This window comes from Carassius auratus, unplaced genomic scaffold (genome assembly GCF_003368295.1).
Source record: "Carassius auratus strain Wakin unplaced genomic scaffold, ASM336829v1 scaf_tig00215844, whole genome shotgun sequence".
Taxonomy (NCBI): Eukaryota; Metazoa; Chordata; class Actinopteri; order Cypriniformes; family Cyprinidae; genus Carassius; species Carassius auratus.
In genome coordinates, this window is record NW_020528270.1 from 441,284 (window position 1) to 461,687 (window position 20,404).

Genomic DNA, 20,404 nt, shown 5'->3' on the forward strand with positions numbered 1-20,404 from the left:
TATCCAAATTCCTTAGCATATCCAAAACCTCAGAACAACTTGATGATGTAACAGAAACTATGGACTCTCTCTTTTCTAGCACTTTAAATACAGTTGCTCCTTTATGCCTAAGGAAGGTTAAGGAAAACAGTTTGACACCATGGTATAATAAGCATACTCGCACCCTAAAGAGAGCAGCTCGAAAAATGGAGCACAGCTGGAGGAAAACAAAATTAGAGGTATTTCGTATTGCTTGGCGGGAAAGTAACCTATCCTACAGAAAGGCATTAAAAACTGCTAGATTCAATTACTTTTCTTCTCTTTTAGAAGAAAACAAACATAACCCCAGGTATTTATTCAATACAGTGGCTAAATTAACAAAAATAAAGCCTGAACAAGTGTTGACATTTCCCAACACCACAGCAGTATTGACTATATGAACTACTTTACTTCTAAAATCGATACTATTAGAGATAAAATTGCAACCACTCAGCCATCAGCTACAGTATCGCATCAGACAGTGCACTATAGACCCCCTGAGGAACAGTTCCATTCATTCTCTACTATAGGAGAGGAATAATTGTATAAACTTGTTAAATCATCTAAACCAACATGTATGTTAGACCCTATACCATCTAAGCTCCTAAAAGAAGTGCTTCCAGAAGTCATAAATCCTCTTCTGACTATTAATTCCTCATTGTCATTAGGATATGTACCCAAAACCTTCAAACTGGCTGTTATTAAGCCTCTCATCAAAAAACCACAACTTGACCCCAAAGAACTAGTTAATTATAGACCAATCTCGAATCTTCCTTTTCTGTCCAAGATACTAGAAAAGGTGGTATCCTTACAATTATTTACCTTCTTAGAGAAGGTATACGTGAGGACTTCCAGTCAGTATCATAGTACTGAGACTGCTCTCCTTAGGGTTACAAATGATCTGCTTTTATCATCTGATCGTGGGTGTATCTCTCTATTAGTTTTATTGGATCTTAGTGCTGCGTTTGACACAATTGACCACAACGTTCTTTTGCATAGACTTGAACACTTTGTTGGCATTAATAGAAGTGCATTAGCATGGTTTAAATCGTACTTATATGACCGCCATCAGTTCGTAGCAGGGAATGAAGATGTATCATATCGATCACAAGTGCAGTATGGAGTACCTCAAGGCTCAGTACTAGGGCCGCTACTATTCATGCTTTATATGTTACACTTGGGAGATATCATCAGGAAACATGGTGTTAGCTTTCACTGTTATGCTGATGTTACTCAGCTCACCAATTTAAAAAACTAATGGAATGCATAGTCGATATAAAAAACTGGATGACGAGTAATTTCTTATTGCTAAATTCTGAAAAACAGAGGTGGATAAGAGTCCTGCACGGGTTCGGGTACTTACGGGTGACCCGCAAATCGGGTCGGACACAGCAAAACACGTGCAAACGTAAAAATAGGCCAACGTTCCACTTTTTTAAAAAAATCACCACGGCGCGAACGGCTGCATGAGTCATTAGTTAACAGACGTTAAGATCAGTTAAGATCAGCCTGCTATACAGAATCTGAATTAAAATGTGTTTGATTGAAGCCTATTTCAAAATTTGTGTCATAAAATTATATTGCGCATACAGCTCAACTAACGCGATCGTTATAAAGGTGTTTAAACAACAATACACACATATATATATATATATATATATATATATATATATATATATATATATATATATATATACATATTTGCTTCTTCTACATTGTGCAGTAACTTGTACTTTTACTTTCAATACTTAAGTAAATTTAAGATAAAAACAAATACTTTTGTACTCGAGTACAATAAATATCACATACTTTAAGACTTTTACTCAAGTAATATTCTAAACCGTGGCTTCAACTTCTACCAAAGTCTACCTTACTCTGGTAAGATATTTGTACTTTTACTTGAGTATGACTTTCAGGTACTTTATACACCACTACATACAGCACCTTTAACTGATGGTCATTGTTCATGCTAATCAGCATCTGGGTTAAGTGTGAAAGTGATGCCTGTAGGTGTGACCTTCACTGATCTCTGTGATAATGAGTGTTATAGTTATGCTGATTGGATTACAGTTGGTGAACTAAATCTGCATACTTTATCTTCTAATGACAGCCTCCTGAAATCTGTATAAAACTACAGTGATGTAGTGCTTTAGTCAGTCTTGATGACTGCAGCGTCACACAGAACCATCTCAATCAAAACCTGATGAAGATTCACTCCGTCTCCTGATCCTCAATCTTGAGTTTACTACAGGCGTATTTGGATATTAAAGGTAAATATTTGTGTACTTTATTATACCATGTGAAGGATCTACTTCTACACTTTAAAAGTCTCTTTAAGTCTGCTTAATGCGTCTTATTTAGAAACTGGATATTGTTCACTTCTAACAATGATAGATGTAACACCTGAGTATGCTGTCATATTTTTGCTGGTTGATCAAACTGAACATGTACAGCTTCAATCAGTGAACCATGTTTCTTGCTTATGAAAAAAAGCTCATATAAAGATACGCATTTCTTAACTAAATACCACAAATGTTCCGGAATTAATAGTGAATTGATAGCACTTAACATTTGCTTATGTAAGATATTAGATCTGTGTTATTGCTAACTTTAGGAATCTGATTCATTTAGGAATCACAGATCCACGTGACACTTTTTTTAAAGATGCTGTTTTTTTAAAGAAGAAAGTAAAGACACAAAGATTGAAGCATTCTTGGTCAAATGTGAAGATACTGAAGAACAAACCAAGATGAAGTTTATTAAAGAGGAGAGTAAAAACATAAAGATTGAAGAAACATTCAGAGTCAAACATGAAAATACTGAGGAAAAAACAAAGATGGAGTTTATCAAAGAGGAGAGAAAAGACATAAAGACTGAAGAAACATTCAGAGTCAAACATGAAGATACTGAGGAACAAACAAAGATGGAGTTTATTAAAGAGGAGAGAAAAGACATAAAGATTGAAGAAACATTCAGAGTCAAACATGAAGATACTGAGGAACAAACAAAGATGGAGTTTATTAAAGAGGAGAGTAAAGACATAAAGATTGAAGAAACATTTAGAGTCAAACATGAAGATACTGAGACACGAACAGGTTGGTTTTCATTCTCAAAGGTTAACTCAACTGATCTTTATTAAAATGCATAACTCTACAGACTATAATATGTTTGAAGAATATCATATAAGTTTGAAATTAAAAATGTTTTAATTTATATGAAGTGGGTCCACTGATCTGGACAGATATGTTGAGATCACATCAAGGTTTGCCTTGGACATTACTGTGCACAAAAGAACAGGGCAACCCCAGGCGGGGCCACAGTTTCATGCCATCTAAACACTTTATTTATAGCTTTAGGTAACCAACATATTCATAATTTCTTAATTCCTAAACAGAGTTTTTTATGCTTGTAGGGAATGTGTTACAGATAATTAAACAATTGTGATTTTCTGAGCCAAAATTTATATCATTTTAATGTTAAGTAAATTGGACCCAGGATGATTCTAAAATAAATTCTACTGTTGTTGTATAGAGAAACTTTAATGTGCACCTGATTGACAGATAAACCGTATGCTCTTTTTTTCAGTTGTTATTCATTTGATATTTCAGCTAACTTTGTACATTCAGTTTAACAACATTTAGTTAAAGTCTGCTGTGATCCAATCACGTTATAACTGTCCCAGATTATTGTTACTGTACATAATGACTTCATCCTAGGTTGGAAGATTGTGTGTAGGTGTATCTTTCAGCACAGCATTCGTCTTTCTGTCGTATGATTAATATAGTGTTAATTTTGTCAGCTATTTTTAATTTAGTCTTAGTCCTGTCAAATGCTTTATATATATATTTCGTCTTACTGTAAAATGGTTAAAATGATGATGACAATGATTGATATCTGGCAACCGCAAATATGAATGCTCACATAATAGTCTTGTGCAGCACTCTGAAATGTTTTGGTTCCACCTTTTTCAACAATAATAAAAAGGTTTTAATAAAGTTTTTGTTATTTTAGCTACATTTAATCTAATCTTTTTTCGTCAATGATATTGCATGTTAATTTAATCTCAGTTATCGTTTAATGACCTTATTATCATCTCTTCATCTTCTCGCTTTCGTCAGGGGAAAAAAACATTGATGAACATTTTTGACATAGATTTCCTTAATGAAATTATCACTAATATAGAGAGCTAATAATATCCATAGATAGGGCTGTGTAAAAAAACAAAAAACTAATTTGATTTTCATGCGCATCGCGTCAGTAAAAGGCACTCCAGTGCACTTATGTCTCCGGCACATCTGTTCAGATCAGGGTTGCTAGGTATTCACAACAAAACCTGACCAAACTAGCCCAATAGCATTTCAAGGGCATTCCCCGATTAAAATTTGCTTTCAGAGGGATAAAATACACATATTTTGGTGGGGTTCACTTGGTAAAATTTGCATTTTAGGGGCTAAATTGCTTTCAAAATAGGCAATGAATTGCTGATTTTGTGTAGCTTTCCAGTGAACTATGGCTCTCTGTTGTAAATGTTGCAGATGTTTTTCATGTCCGCGGGTTGAAGTGACCCCAATAACGTGATATTTAGCCCTTAAAATGCTAATTTTACCAAGTCAACCCAGCCAAACACCATGTATGTAATCCCCTGGAACGTAATTTTTATCGGGCAACCCCTTCAAAACGTGATTGGGCTAGTTTTGAGAAGCAATTGGGCAGGTTTTGTTTTGAAAACCTGGAACCCTGATCTGATGCACATGCTGGAGATTTACTACTAATCACAGGAGTGCCTTTACTGACAAGATGCGCATAAAAATCACATTTGATTTTTTAGCACAGCCTTTTCCATAGATCACACTTTCTTTTTCTGTTTGCTGTTTTGTCAAACACAGTATTTCAAACTCATCATTACAACTTAATTAAATTCCTAAAGGGAACTTTTCTTTTAAATGTTTGACTGCCATTTTGAACTAAATGCGATAGGCAATAGAGTTGTTGTAAATGTGGTGCTTTTCGTCTGGTGAGCGACTGCCTTACGTTTTTACTCTGTCCATGTATTAAATGTATGTTCTTAAAAGTGTGCGGTTTTCTAGCGTATTTACTTAAAATTTGTGGGTAACTTCAATAGTATGAAACATTTCAGATTAATCCAAAATTACAAAAACATATACATATATTTAATTGTTTGACCAAAATGTATAGTTTCCAAAGGGACAGTTTGGTAATTACTGGATATTGGTAGGGACATGACCCTAGCATCACCTCCTAATTGTACACCCCATGGATCACATCCATAACCTCAAAAATGACCATTGAAACACGTGAAGCTATAATTATACAATACACATTGCTCTTTTTATTCATCATCAATTTTAATAGAGTTTTTTTTTTCATCATCAATTTGAATATATGGGAGTTTTTTGAGATTACATTTAATACCTCCTTTAATAGTGTATACGATATACATGTTGTTGGTTTTGGTGTTTGTTCTTTGTGCCATTAAAAATTTTGTTAATTTTGGATTTGTACTTTTTGCAATAGACCTGATGACACTGAAAGAGAAGAGTCAAGAATTCAGTAAAAAGGAAGATAATGTTCACCTTGAGAAATATGGTTCAATGACTGGAGAAAAATCATTTAGCTGCTCACATACTGAAAAGAATTCACGAAAAAAAGCTCAAAAGACAGCAAACAGAAGTTACTTCCCATGCCAACAGTGTGGGAAAAGTTTCAACAAAAAGGGAAATTTTGAAGTCCACATGAGAGTTCACACTGGAGAAATGCCTTACACCAACAAACTGTGTAGAAAGAGTTTCATTCGAAGAGCAAACTTTAAAAATCATGTGAGAGGTCACACTGAAGAGAAACCTTTTGTCTGCCAACAATGTGGAAAAAGATTTACTGAAATAGGGTACCTTAATCTTCACATGAAAATTCACACTGGAGAGAAGCCTTTCACCTGCCAACAATGTGGAAAGAGCTTTGTTCGAAAATATAATCTTAAAAACCACATCAGAGTTCACAGTGGAGAGAAGCCTTACACCTGCCAGCAGTGTGGAAAAAGTTTTACACATAAACAACAACTTGATGGCCACATAAGAATTCATACCGGAGAGAAGCCTTTTACCTGCCAACAATGTGGAAGGAGATTTGCTCAAAAAGGAAACCTTAGAGACCACATGAGAATTCATACTGGAGAGAAACCTTACACATGCCAGCAGTGTGGAAAAAGTTTCAGTAAAAGTGGAACCCTTCAGAGGCACATTAGAATTCACACTGGGGAGAAACCTTACACCTGCAAACAGTGTGGAAAGAGCTTCATTAGAAAATCAAACCATAAACACCACATGATAATTCATACTGGAGAGAAACCTTTTATCTGCCAACAATGTGGAAAGAGATTCGCTCGTAAAGGAAACCTTACAGACCACATGAGAATCCATACTGGAGAGAAACCTTTCACTTGCCAGTGTGGAAAGAGATTCACTCAAAGAGGAAACTTTAGAAAACACATGAAAGTTCACACTGGAGAGAAGCAGTTTACATGTGATCAGAGTTTCGGATGTGAAGTAGCACCAGTGTGATTGCTCTTACTGGTAGCAATATCCTTGCCTGTGAAATCCTTTTTTTTTTTGATGACAATGATGACTGTTAATCATGGTTACAAAAATGCAAAATGACAGTTAAAGGCAGTTCATCACTGAATTCATAAGACATGAGACCACCGAGCCATAAACTAATCCACTGCTCTAAATCCCGGTTTAGTGAGGAAAGTAAGGGTCTACCGAACGATATATCTCATTGAGCATGTTCAGTCCAAGAAAGAAATAACGTTGTAAAATGGATCATAATTCCTTTGTTCAGGGACAGAATTGTTTGTGTGCGTTATGGAATAGCTCACATTCAGAAAACTGCGTATTGATAGTAAAAAAACAGCTTATGGTTTTGTAGCGTACAGTGTCACGACCAGATTGAGATGATCCACAAAAAAAAAGTGAAAGATAGGCATAAGATTGTTTATTTGAATTCTGGCGCCCTCTCCAGACACACCTGATTGAGGTGGAACTCTTCGATCTGCTTTTTATTTCTTTCTTTTTTTTTTTTTTATTACATTTCAACATTTTTCATATATGTGTGAGTGTGTTTTATGTTGAATGTGGCTGTATCTGCATGATTACTATCTGTTTGAGTGCAAATCAGCTCGCTATTACTGTGTAATCACAACTACCAATGTGAACGCCATCTATATTAATCGAGAGTGATTATTGACTTTATGGCACATTTATATGATTACCATCTCTATAACTGGCCATCAGCAATCTCAGAATGTACTGTAGTTGGCACACATTAAGTATTTTTTATTTTTCTTATTTATTTTTTATTACTCAAATGATTCTTATTGTTTTTTCTAGTACTCAAATCAGCTATATGATGTAAAAGTTTGTCTATTGGTTTGTAATTGACAAACAATGCAGTGGTATGTTTAATGACTAAAATAGTTTGTAGAAGTCTTCAATACAGTTGTTAAATATTTTTAATATATGGGGAAGTAGGGGAGCTAACAACTCTAAAAAAAATAGGTTGCAGGAATTTAATTTTTCATGGTATCTTCTTCGGATTTGAAATGGAAACTCGTGAGACGTGACTTTCACACCATTACTTTTCTAGATTGTTCCAGGACTGATTTCATGATATTTTTATATCAAATAAAAAAATTTCAATGCACTTCAGTGTCTATAACTTTTCATATTTTTGAGGAAAATATTAAAAAGTAAAGTCCAAAGGGTCTTCTTTCGAAAGACACCAAAATTATTTGTGTAACAAACATAAGGAACTGTTCCAATTTTAAATTAGGTAGGGCACTTTCAATTGTGAGTCCCATAATGGGTGGTCTGGTTAACAGGTTAATGCAGCCTAAAAATCCTTTAACAGATTTGGATGTTAGAAGTGTATTAGTGTGTTATTTTTAAGCCAGGTTAATGTGATGAGTCTTTAATCTAGATGTAAACTGCAAGAATGTGTCTGCCTCCCGAACAATGTTAGGTAGGTTATTCCCGAGTTTAGGCGCCAAATAGGATGTAATAGGAACTAATTCAAATACTGAAGTGCTAACCCATTTAGGGCTTTATAAGTAATAAGCAATATTTTAAAATCTATACGATGTTTGATAGGGAGCCAGTGCAGTGTGGACAGGACCGGGCTAATATGGTCATACTTCCTGGTTCTAGTAAGAACTCTTGCTGCTGCATTTTGGACTAGCTGTAGTTTGTTTACTAAGCGTGCAGAACAACCACCCAATAAAGCATTACAATAATCTAACCTTGAGGTCATAAATGCATGGATTAACATTTCTGCATTGGACATTGAGAGAATAGTCTTAATTTAGATATATTTTGAGATGGAAAAATGCAGTTTTACAAATGCTAGAAACATGACTTTCTGAGGAAAGATTGCTATCAAATAGCACACTTAGGATGTATTGGCAATAGCAAGTCTGCTGCAGCAGTGTAGCAGATCTATTCCAAACACGTTAACATTGTCATGTACATTACCATGCCAATCACTCTAAAAGTTATCATGACGTAATTACAATTAATCCAATTTATTAGAAATAATTTATCTCAGCTGCCAGTAGTAACACTAGCATAATTAATATAACCAACAACTAATCCATTCGTCCAGCAAACATTGAGTGTAATTTCATATAAACCCTATTAATTAAATTTTCATGGCCACAGCAAATACATTTTTTACAGGACTACTGCATTAAAGCATGTTAAAATAAGGATTTGAGTGAGCCAATGAGGAAGGTTATCTTTGGAGGGAACTTTTATGACTCTTTGTCTTCAAGAATGTTATTTTGCATATGCAATTGGATTGATAAAAAGGGGTGACTTGTGGCCTAGTATGGTGACCCATAATCGGAATTTGAGCTCTGCATTTAACCCATCCAAGGTCGTAGACGCACACATACACACACATACACACACACACACAGACTCAGGTCTCAACTGCCCCCTACAAGTTCAATTGACCCTTCGCAGGGAGACATTTCGTTGATGCCGATACAGGATGGCTGCCTCTGTGATGTGCTCTGCAGTTGTTTTTGTGTTTTTGTTAGTTTGTCCTGTCTTTAGTTATATTCCTGCAATCAGTTTCACCAGGTTAACGTGTTTGGAATAGATCTGCTACACTGCTCACTTGACCTCACTGACTGGAGTATTTTTGAAGCTGCTGCCACCGATCTGGATGAACTCACAGAGACCGTAACATCATATATCAGCTTTCTGTGATATATGCATTCCTACCAGGACTCAACTAATGACAAACCGTGGTTTACTGCAAAACTCAGACAGCTCCGTCAGCCCAAAGAAGATGCTTACGTGAAGGGGGACAATGTCTTGTATAAACAGGCTAAATACACATTGGAAAAGGAGATCAAAATGGCAAAGAGGAATTATTCTGGAAAAAAAAGGACTCAGTTTACTTCGAACGACTCCGCATCAGTGTGGAAAAGTCTAAAGAAGATCACCAATTACAAGAAACCACCCCCCAGCACTGTGGAGAATCAACGACTGGCAGACGATCTGAACGAGTTTTACTGCAGGTTTGAAAGAACACCTATCACCTGCCCTGAACGCCTCCCCCAACAACCATTCACACCCTTCACAACTCCTGCAACCCATCCTGTACACCTCTCCAAACAAACGTTCACACCATTAACAGCTCCTGCAACCCATCCTGAACACCTCTCCAATCAAGCACTCTCACCATTCACACCTCCTGCATCCCCCCTCTCCCCACACCTGCAATTCAGATCAGCGAGGATTTGGTGCGCCAGGTCTTCCGGAAGCAGGAAAGGAAAAAAGCAACAGGCCCAGATTGTGTTACACCAGCCTGTCTGAAATCCTGTGCTGACCAGCTGGCCCCCATCTTCACAAAGATCTTCAACAGATTGCTGGAGCTGTGCGAAGTCCCTTCATGCTTTTATTCCATTTTGTGTTTTTTGTTCTGTCACTGTCATTTTGTTGCAGTGTGGAGCTTCTGTCACGAAAACAAATTCCTCGTATGTGTGAACATACCTGGCAATAAAGCTCATTCAGATTCTGATTCTGAGCTGATCAGTCATAACATTGAATTCAGACAAGAGAGTAGATTAACATGGGTGGCTTAAACTTGACAAATGGTGTGTATTTATGTCTTTTTGTTGTTGAAATAAAATGCCTTATGATGTTTTTTTTGTGTTTATTTCATGCTTTATATGAAAACATGTTTGGTTCATGTACCAGTTAAACTGAGGCACTAGTGACCTGTCACCACACATTAACACTAGCACTACCGGAATTCTATAACTACTAGAACTGCCAATAGCGGTCATTTTGACTGTTCATACCAGACAGCAGTGAATGTCATTTTTGTCATGTTATATTTACTTCAAAGCTTCTATGGTCATGTTTTATGAAAAATGTGGGGTAATTTAAGCATACATAATATAATATGTTCGTGATATTATTGTGTAAGAGCTACTAGATCTCCCACAAAAGTGCATGCCGAAATTTGCTTTCCGCAATTTGCATCCGGCAAGCTGGAGATCTAAGTTTTTCACCGCAGTTAAAATGTTGTTTTTGAAAGTCAAAATTTCAACAAATATAAAATGAAGCAGAATATTTCGTTAGATAAAAACATATTGTGAATTTTGGAAATGATTACTTCTGTCTTTATTCAATACATTTGGCTTTTGGAGTTTACAATGCTTTAGCATTATCGGAAATGTTTGGACCACACGAATCGGAACCTCAGTGACAGTCATTTTCTTTCTTGTTGCCAGTTTTAGCTTAGCAAAAGCATACAAAACTGCCAGAAAAAGGTTGCTAGGCAACAGCTACGCACATCTTTAACGGTGGGAAAAAGCGCTGAGGAGATACAACGCCTGTAAATATGTGCGGTCAAATTGACCGCTATGGCCATTTAAGGTAGAAATACTCAGAACTCTTTTGTGTTTTGTAATTTTAATAAAATAACAATGTTAAAAAAAAATGTACATTAAATTAAGAAAAGTCATGGAACTGTAGTTATATGGGTTTTATTTCAACAAAGTTATTACATTGCAAATCTTTAAAACAGTCAAAATGACTGACTTGGTAGTTCTAGTGTTAAAGAGCCACAAAGGGGTATTTGTTGTTTGAATTTCTTTAAAAAATAACAAAATGTGAAGGCTGAGACTTTGTTTCATACAAGAAGTAACCTGCTCTTTCCTCTCTGTCAGCACTCTGTCAGTAGCAGTTTCCACCCAGAGTTGGGAATTGAACCTATGTGCAAAATTTAAATATTGCACAAAACATTTGCGAACAAGCACTGTTTCCATCCAATGAGTCAAAGAGAATTAAATCGTCACTTACTGATAAACTGGCACAATAAGCACTAAGAAAATTGGAAAAAGCCACTGGATATAATCATTTTTCCTGTACAGGTGGTGGTCATATGATTATAATATCATCAAAAAGTTGACTTATTTCACTAATTCCATTCAAAAAGTGAAACTTGTATATTATATTCATTCATTATAAACAGACTGATATATTTCAAATGTTTATTTCTTTTAATTTTGATGATTATAATTGACAACTAAGGAAAATCCCAAATTCAGTATCTCAGAAAATTAAGGATATTACTTAGGGTTTTTAGAAATCTTGGCCAACTGAAAAGTATGAACATGAAAAGTATGAGCATGTACAGCACTCAAAACTTAGTTGGGGCTCCTTTTGCCTGAATTACTGCAGCAATGCGGCGTGGCATGGAGTCGATCAGTCTGTGGCACTGCTCAGGTGTTATGAGAGTCCAGGTTGCTCTGATAGTGGCCTTCAGCTCTTCTGCATTCTTGGGTCTGGCATATTGCATCTTCCTCTTCACAATATCCCATAGATTTTCTATGGGGTTAAGGTCAGGTGAGTTTGCTGGCCAATTAAACACAGGGATACCATGGTCCTTAAACCAGGTACTGGTAGCTTTGGCACTGTGTGCAGGTGCCAAGTCCTGTTGGAAAATGAAATCTGCATCTCCATAAAGTTGGTCAGCAGCAGGAAGCATGTAGTGCTCTAAAACTTCCTGGTATATGTCTGTGTTGACCTTGGACCTCAGAAAACACAGTGGACCAACACTAGCAGATGACATGGCACCCCAAACCATCCTGTGCCTCTCCTCTCTTCCTTCTCTTCATTAGAGAACATAACTCTGGATCACTCAGCAGCAGTCCAGTCCTTTTTGAAGTTAGATGCTTTTGACGCTGTCTGTTGTTCAAGAGTGGCTTTACACAAGGAATGCGACAGCTGAAACCCATGTCTTTCATACATCTGTGCATAGTGATTCTTGAAGCACTGACTCCAGATGCAGTCCACTCTGCATTTTTATCGATTTTTATCATGATTATTTGTTATTTTGGTTTTACTATTTTACAAGTTGTCTGAGCATGACAGCCAAACTAATTTCCCTATTATAAAGACAAAGTCTTTCAAGGTAAAAAAAAGAAAAGAAAAAAGAATGGCACATATTTAGGACACAGAGGGTGAAGACAAATATCTTTGTACTTATTTTTTAATAACAAAGATTAAAGAATGACAAATATAAACATTACAACAACACATAATATACAAATAAAACAAACAGTGCTTTATTTTCCGGTACAGTAAGTGTATTTAACAGGAGCATTCAAATTGAATGAATAAATATTAAAATAAAACACCATATAAACTGATTCCTAAAGCAACTGTATTAAATTTCATCAGTCAAGAGCAGTGAATGATGTTTCTCTTTTTGTTGTTTTATTAATTTCAAATAGTTCTCCTAAAAATAAAACTTCTGTCAGCTGTCATTTCTGTCATAGTGTTTTGTTTTTATACCTCCATTTACCCATTAAAAAGTGGTTTTAAACCTGAATAAGTTTCTTTCTTCTTCTGAAAATAAATGCTATTTTGAGGAACGTGGAAAACCAAACAGTTGCTGGTCCGTCCACAGTAGCAGCTTTTCTACTGTCGGGCCAATGCGAGCCAGGGCTTAAAACGGGCCGGACGGGGCTAATAGCCTTTGGCCAGTAGCACCGAGGCCAGAATAGCGCAGCATTTCCACAGCAGACACCTGAGTCCAATTAACAGTGCAATTATTGTGATGAAGGGACTAGGCTTTGTGGGAATTGTAGTGCCTGCAGTGAGGTGCCTATGGGGAAGTGAGCCCAACAGTGGAGACTCAGGGAAACAGAGACCAGAGAGCATGACACAAATGACCTCTTGCTGCTTCTGTCCAGTGAAGTGCGGCACGGTACAGCTCTCGGTCATTGTTGCTAATCAGCATCTGGGTTAAGTGTGAAAGTGATGCATGTAGGTGTGACCTTCCCTGATCTCTGTGATAATGAGTGATGAATAAGAGTTGTTGAAAATCTGAGCTAAATCCTTTACCGGCTTACATCATTTGCATACTCTATCTTCTAATGACAGACTCCTGAACTCTGTATAAAACTACAGTGATGTAGTGCTTTAGTCAGTCTTGATGACTGCAGCGTCACACAGAACCATCTCAATCAAGAACCTGATGAAGATTCACTCCGTCTCCTGATCCTCAATCTTGAGTTATTTGGATATCGCAGGTATTTTGTCTCAAAACTATAACTTCACTTATATAATAAAATCTATTTGTACTTTTTAATACCTAATGAAGGATATACTTTTACAGTTTGTGTTTTTAATAAACTTTTTTAATTATATTCTTCTTAATCTTGTATTTATAAACTGGACATCATAACAATGATGCCATAGTTTTGCTGGTTGATGAAAGCAAACATGTACAACTTAAATCAGCGAACCATATTTCTTCTGAAAATATCACAAATGTATGGAGCCCCTCTGGTCCCACTTTGTCAAAAAACTATCTCATGTGTAATATAGTTTGCTGCAGTTCTGCTTCTATTTATTTACTAGTACTGTTCATCACAATAAATTCAATTCTGTTAATACAGTAATGTAAATCTTGTAGGCTGCATATCCATATTTCTTTATAATTCTATATCTTATAAAGGCCACAAGGAACTGAAGATAAACTTTAAACAACGTAATTGAGGTCTAAGCAAGCTTTATTTTTGTACAAATTTTTCTCAAGATGTGTTTTACATTTTCACATTTCCCAAGTTCCTGTTTATATTATCTCTAAGGCAAAGTAGGAACTGATGTTAAGTTTAAATAACATAATTGGGCTAAAAGCACACTTTATTTTTAGTTTTTGTCATTTTTTTCCCAAGATGTGTTTTACATGTTCACATTTCCAATGTTCCTGTTAATAAGAGGCACATAGTTTGAAAGGCCCTCTTTGTTATTCCAGTAAAAGGATTCTACCCCAATTTGTCATGTGTGTTGATAAAAAATATATTTGTACACATTATATACAAAGCTTTCCTTTTTTGTATGTCTTTCCCATTGCAATTTTGGAACATGTTGTTGTGGGACAATTAAACCATTCCCTTGTTAAAACAACTATCTTCACTACTGACTGGTAGAATACAAATCTCAAATGTTAACTCTTCAATAAACACATTTTTTTTGGTTATGTGGCTCTAACTCACTGTTAATTAGCTCCCTAAGTGTTATATGTACAAGTCCACTGCAGCAAACACATCAATTTTAAGGTTCAAATCATGCTCTGACATAAGATGAACGTGTTAAATATGTCTTCATCGCATGGAATGTCCTTTAAAACACAATCTTCTAAACAGACTTGAACCCTCTCTAGATGCACTGGATGCATGTGGTCTGTGGCTCCATATAGATGAGATACCACATACATGATGGATGGTCGGCCATGTGGTGACTGTGAGTTGTGGACAGGCCATATTCTGTTATTGTTCCAATCTAAGAAAATCTCATCAAGCTCTTCCTGTAAGGAAACGTATTGAAACATAGTAGATGTCTGGGAATCTATGTGTCTAGCAGGAGCATGCATCATGGATCCAGGGTATTCAAATCACAGAAAATGTGCAATGAATAGAATTTGTATAAATTAGACATTTTTGGTATGCATAATAAAAGTTATTAAATTATAAAATAAAAAATACACTGAGGAGGCGCATTAATAAAAGAGGTGAACCAAGTTACTATTCCATGTTAGAATATAGGTGACATCTGGTGGACAGACAACATTTTGTGACATTTGCTCATATCGAATGGATGGACCGAATGTTATTTTACTTTTGATCTGACCTATTTCAGTTTATAATAACTAACTATAGTTAATTCTGCCCTTAAACACCAGGTTTATGCTATAGTTAAATCTAATAAAGTGTATTGAATATGATCAGGTTTTTGTTTGTTTGTGTGTGAGTGTGTGTTTTGAAGCCCTGTGTGGACAAAATCTCAAAGCCTTGCTCCATTCAGATTAAAGTAAAAAATGTTTTCAGATAAACACTTGCTATTTTTTCTTGTGTTAATCAGCTATATATTTTCAGTTCTCATAATCGAAGGAACAAAATGTGTAAATTATTGTTGGTTTAAACCACCTACACAGTATTCCTTTTTCAGTAAACATATTAAGAAAACTTTTGTAACTTTTAATGCCTAGACAAATAACTTTGAATACAGACATTATAAATTATGTCTCTGTCCACAAGTGGGTGAAATACTGAATATCAACAATAGATTCACAATATAGATTCACAATCCTGCCTGATTTAACGACGCTGATTTTGAAACACGGACTGAAAGAACGGAGCAAAGCGGCTAGTTGACAGACTAGCTAGCAAGCGGCTGGGGTAACGACGCTACCTCGAAGCGTCCGAAGAAGGCATTGACAGCCGAGGAGGGTGACGACATTAAAAAATCTTTGGACTTGTCTGAGGAGATTTCTGTTGTGAAACTGCAGCAAAAAGCCATCATGGACCTGGTGGAGGAGGTAAAGGCACTCAGGATCCAGAACGCGGAGAAGGACCGGTGTCTGGTGTACCTGGAGAGTCGAGTGGCGGAGCTGGAGCAGTACACCCGGATAAATGATGTGATTGTGACCTGTCTCCGGATTAAACCCTGGTCATACGCTCGGGCGGTGACCGATGACAATGGGGGTGAGCCCGGTGAACAGGAAGTAAATTCCATAGAGCAACAGGTGGCTGCCTTCCTACAATCCAAAGGGATTGAAATGGACTGCAACAACATAGAGGCTTGCCACCCTCTGCCCCGGAGAGATGGTAACGACAAACGAGCTGTCATTATGAGATTTATCAGCCGAAAACACAAAACAGCTCTGTTAAAACAAGGAAGGAAACTGAAAGGATCAAACGTATTCATTAATGAGCATCTGACAAAACGAAACACTGATATCGCCAGAAAAGCACGTCTTATGAAAAAACTGGGAAAAATTCAACATACATGGACATCAAACTGTAAAGTATTTATCAAACTTAATGGGACACCTGAACAAGCCAAAGCCCTTGTCATCAGGAACATCGAGGAACTGGAAAAATACGAATGATCATTACAATCCGGACAGTAAGGTATGATGACTCATACACAACACACCATAATGACTCGGTCTGACAGAAGTTATTCATCTACATCTGGAGGCATTGGAGATATAACACAGAGGATTGCTGATCATGAAAAACTTGAATTGAGAACATTTCAATACACTGATCATAATTTACTGGACATGGAGCATGACATAGACACGGACAATAATTTTTTCTCTTAATATTAACAACAACTGTTGCTACTACACAGATGAACAGTACAATTTGACCAATAAAAAGGATAGCAAATTATCAACGATCCATTTTAATAGCAGGAGTATGTATGCAAATTTCAATAACATAAGGGAATATCTAAGTCAGTTTATAAAACCATTTAAATTTATTGCTATATCAGAAACATGGATCAATAAAGATAAAGGAATGGATTTTGAACTGGATGGATATGAATTTAACTGTGTAAATAGAAAGAACAAGAGTGGAGGAGGAGTGGCTGTGTATGTAGATAAAATGTTAAATTATAAAGTAGTGGAAAAAATGACAACTGTGATTGATAACTTATTAGAATGTATAACAATTGAAATATATGAAGAAAAAAGTAAAAAATGTAATAATCAGCTGTATATACAGAGCACCAGGCTCTAGTATCGAAGCATTCAATAACTGGATAGAGGAAATGTTTTCAAAAACTAATCAAAAAGTTGTATTTATCTGTGGTGATTTAAATATTGACATGCTTAATCCAAATAAGCACAAAATGATTGATGAATTTACTAATACAATGTACAGCATGAGTGTGGCGAGTGGGGCGGGGCCGAGAGGCGTGGGAACGAGGAGTGAGGCCAGGTGTAGTGATTGGAGATGAGCTACACCTGAGCCCCACCGTCGGTATCGAGTCCCACGTAGGAGATGGAAGGATATAAAACTGGAGTGACGACCATGAAGGACGAGAGAGGACCAGGCCTGGGACATTAGTTTATGTTTGCTTTTTATTTATGCGCACCAGTCGTCCGTGAGGGGCTGGTGCGCCGTTTTGTATTTACTTTGGAATTATTAAAATGTATTTTGATTGTGCGCCGGTTCCCACCTCCTTCTTCCCGATGAATATGGAGATGTGACCATTGTTACAATGAGTTTATACCCCAAAATTACCAGACTGAGTAGAATAACACCCCATTGTGCTACATTAATCGATAACATATTCACTAATGATATTGACAATAATACAGTGAGTGGACTATTAATTAACGACATCAGTGACCACCTACCAGTTTTTACTGTTTATAATAACAATAGCCAGAGAAAACAGCCAGAAGAAAAACTAAAATACAGACGAGTAAGGACAGCGGAAAATATAACTGCATTTAAGAACAATCTACTAGCACTAAATTGGAAAAAGGTATGTAATGAAAGTAATATTGATAGTGCATATGAAACTTTTTTAAGTATATTCACGTCATTATATGATAAAAATTGTCCAATAAGACAGTACTACAGAAAACAAAAATACAAAGATCAACCATGGCTCACAAAGGGATTACAAAATTCCTGTAAAAAGAAAAATACACTATATAGAGAATTCATAAAACGAAGGACTAAAGAGGCAGAAAATAAATACAAAAAATATAAGAATAAGTTAACCAATATTATAAGGGCATGTAGGAAAGATTACTATAGTAAAATATTAGATAATAACAAAAACAATATTAAAGGAACATGGAACATATTGAATAGCATTATTAAAAATGGTTTGAAACAAAAGAGCTACCCTCAATATTTTATTGATAACAATATGAAAAAAGATAATATGGATGATGTGATAAACAGTTTTAATAATTTTATTGTAAATGTTGGACCAAGCTTAGCAGAAAAAATTCCTGATTCACTGTTATCCGTGGATTGGGAGGATAATCTCATAGTGAGAAATCCGTGCTCAATGTTTCTTACAGCAGTTGAAGAAAAAGAAATAATACATATTGTAAATAACTTTAAAGGTAAAACATCTACTGATTTAAATGAAATTGATATGAAAGTTGTAAAAAAGGTCATTGATGGGATTTCAAAACCACTTACATACATCTGTAATTTATCATTCCGAACTGGTAAATCTGTAATTTATCATTCCAAACTGGTAAATTTCCTAATAAAATGAAAATAGCAAAAGTTGTACCTTTGTATAAAACTGGGCATAGACACCACTTCACAAATTACAGGCCTGTTTCTTTACTTTCACAATTTTCAAAAATACTAGAAAAACTATTCAATAACCGATTAGAAAATTTCATAAACAAATAGAAATTACTTTCTGACAGTCAATATGGATTTAGAGCAAACAGTTCAACATCACTGGCACTAACTGAATCAATTCAGGTTATCACAGAGGCAATAGACCAAAGACTGCATTCATTTGGAATATTCGTAGATCTTAAAAAAGCGTTTGACACAATCAATCATGAAATATTAATCAATAAACTGGAACGGTATGGGATTAGTATTGCACTGGGTGAGAAGTTATTTAAGCAACAGAAAACAATTTGTGAAATTGGGTGAATATTCATCATCATGCTTGGACATTGCTTGTGGCGTCCCCCAGGGGTCAGTATTAGGTCCAAAACTGTTTTTACTTTATATCAATGATATATGCAACATTTCAAAAACATTAAAAATAGTATTATTTGCAGATGACACTAGTATTTTCTGTTCTGGGGGAGATTTGCATGAACTACTGGGGAGGATTACTTCTGAAATGTGCAAAATGAAAATGTGGTTTGATAGAAACAAATTATCATTAAACTTAAGTAAAACCAAATTCATATTATTCAGTAATTGCAATAAGAATACACAGGTACAGATACAAATAGATGGGGTGGGCATTGAAAGAATAAATGAAAATAAGTTTCTTGGGGTAATAACTGGAAGTCACATATAAAATATGTTCAGAGCAAATTGTCAAGGAGTATTTCTGTTCTTAGTAAAGCAAGACAAATTCTGGACCATAAATCACTCCACATTCTCTATTGTTCATTGATTTTACCATATTTACATTACTGTGCAGAGGTTTGGGGCAATACTTATAAATGTTCAATACAATCACTATTCATATTGCAGAAAAGAGCCATAAGAATAATACATAATACTGGTTACAGAGAGCACACAAATGTACTTTTCTTAAAATCAAAAATATTAAAATTCATTGATCTGGTTCATTTTCAAACAGCACAAATCATGTACAAAGCAATACACAAAAAACTTCCTGGAAATATACAAAAATTGTTTTTTAACAGAGAGGGGGGTTATAACCTGAGAGAGGAGCTTAATTTAAAACATCAGCGGGTACGTACAACAATAAAAGGTTTTTGTGTTTCTGTTTGTGGAGTGAGGTTGTGGAACAGTTTGGGTGTGGAGGTTAAGCTATGTCCAAGTATGACCCAGTTTAAGAAGCAGTACAAACATATTGTTTTCACAAGGTATAGGGAGGAGGAAGGGATTTAGCAATCGGTAAAACATAATTTATGTATTTGTTTTCTTAATTTATTTATTTTCTATTTTTTGTAGATAGGTATTATGTAAATATGTTCATTAGGGAAAACTGATTGTTTATTGAATAGTGGAGAAGGGGTAGGTTTTAATAAGCTTATGCTTCATCCTACTCCTTTTCGGACATGTTGGTTTCATATTATTATCATTAATTGTTTGGTTTGTTTGTCTTTTTATTTTCAGTTTACTTTCTTTTGTTACTTGTTTTATGCTTATGTTCGAAATAAAGCATTCATTCATTCAGTATCTCAACATAAATTTAGACATTTATTAAGCCTGCTTAACTCCACATAAAATTGGCAACTACAGAGTCCTCTTAAAGACATTAATCAATCAAGGCAGCTGCGATAAATGAGATCT

General features: G+C 35.6%; 1 protein-coding gene across 1 annotated transcript; it reads left to right on the forward strand.

The window, feature by feature from the left end:
- Positions 1–2,677: 2,677 nt before the first annotated feature.
- Positions 2,678–6,785, forward strand: LOC113096014 (zinc finger protein OZF-like). The gene is made up of 2 exons (XM_026261390.1): positions 2,678–3,113; positions 5,554–6,785. Exons 1-2 carry the CDS (start codon positions 2,768–2,770, stop codon positions 6,594–6,596), a joined length of 1,389 nt encoding a protein of 462 aa, XP_026117175.1. The 5' UTR covers positions 2,678–2,767; the 3' UTR covers positions 6,597–6,785.
- Positions 6,786–20,404: the final 13,619 nt, after the last annotated feature.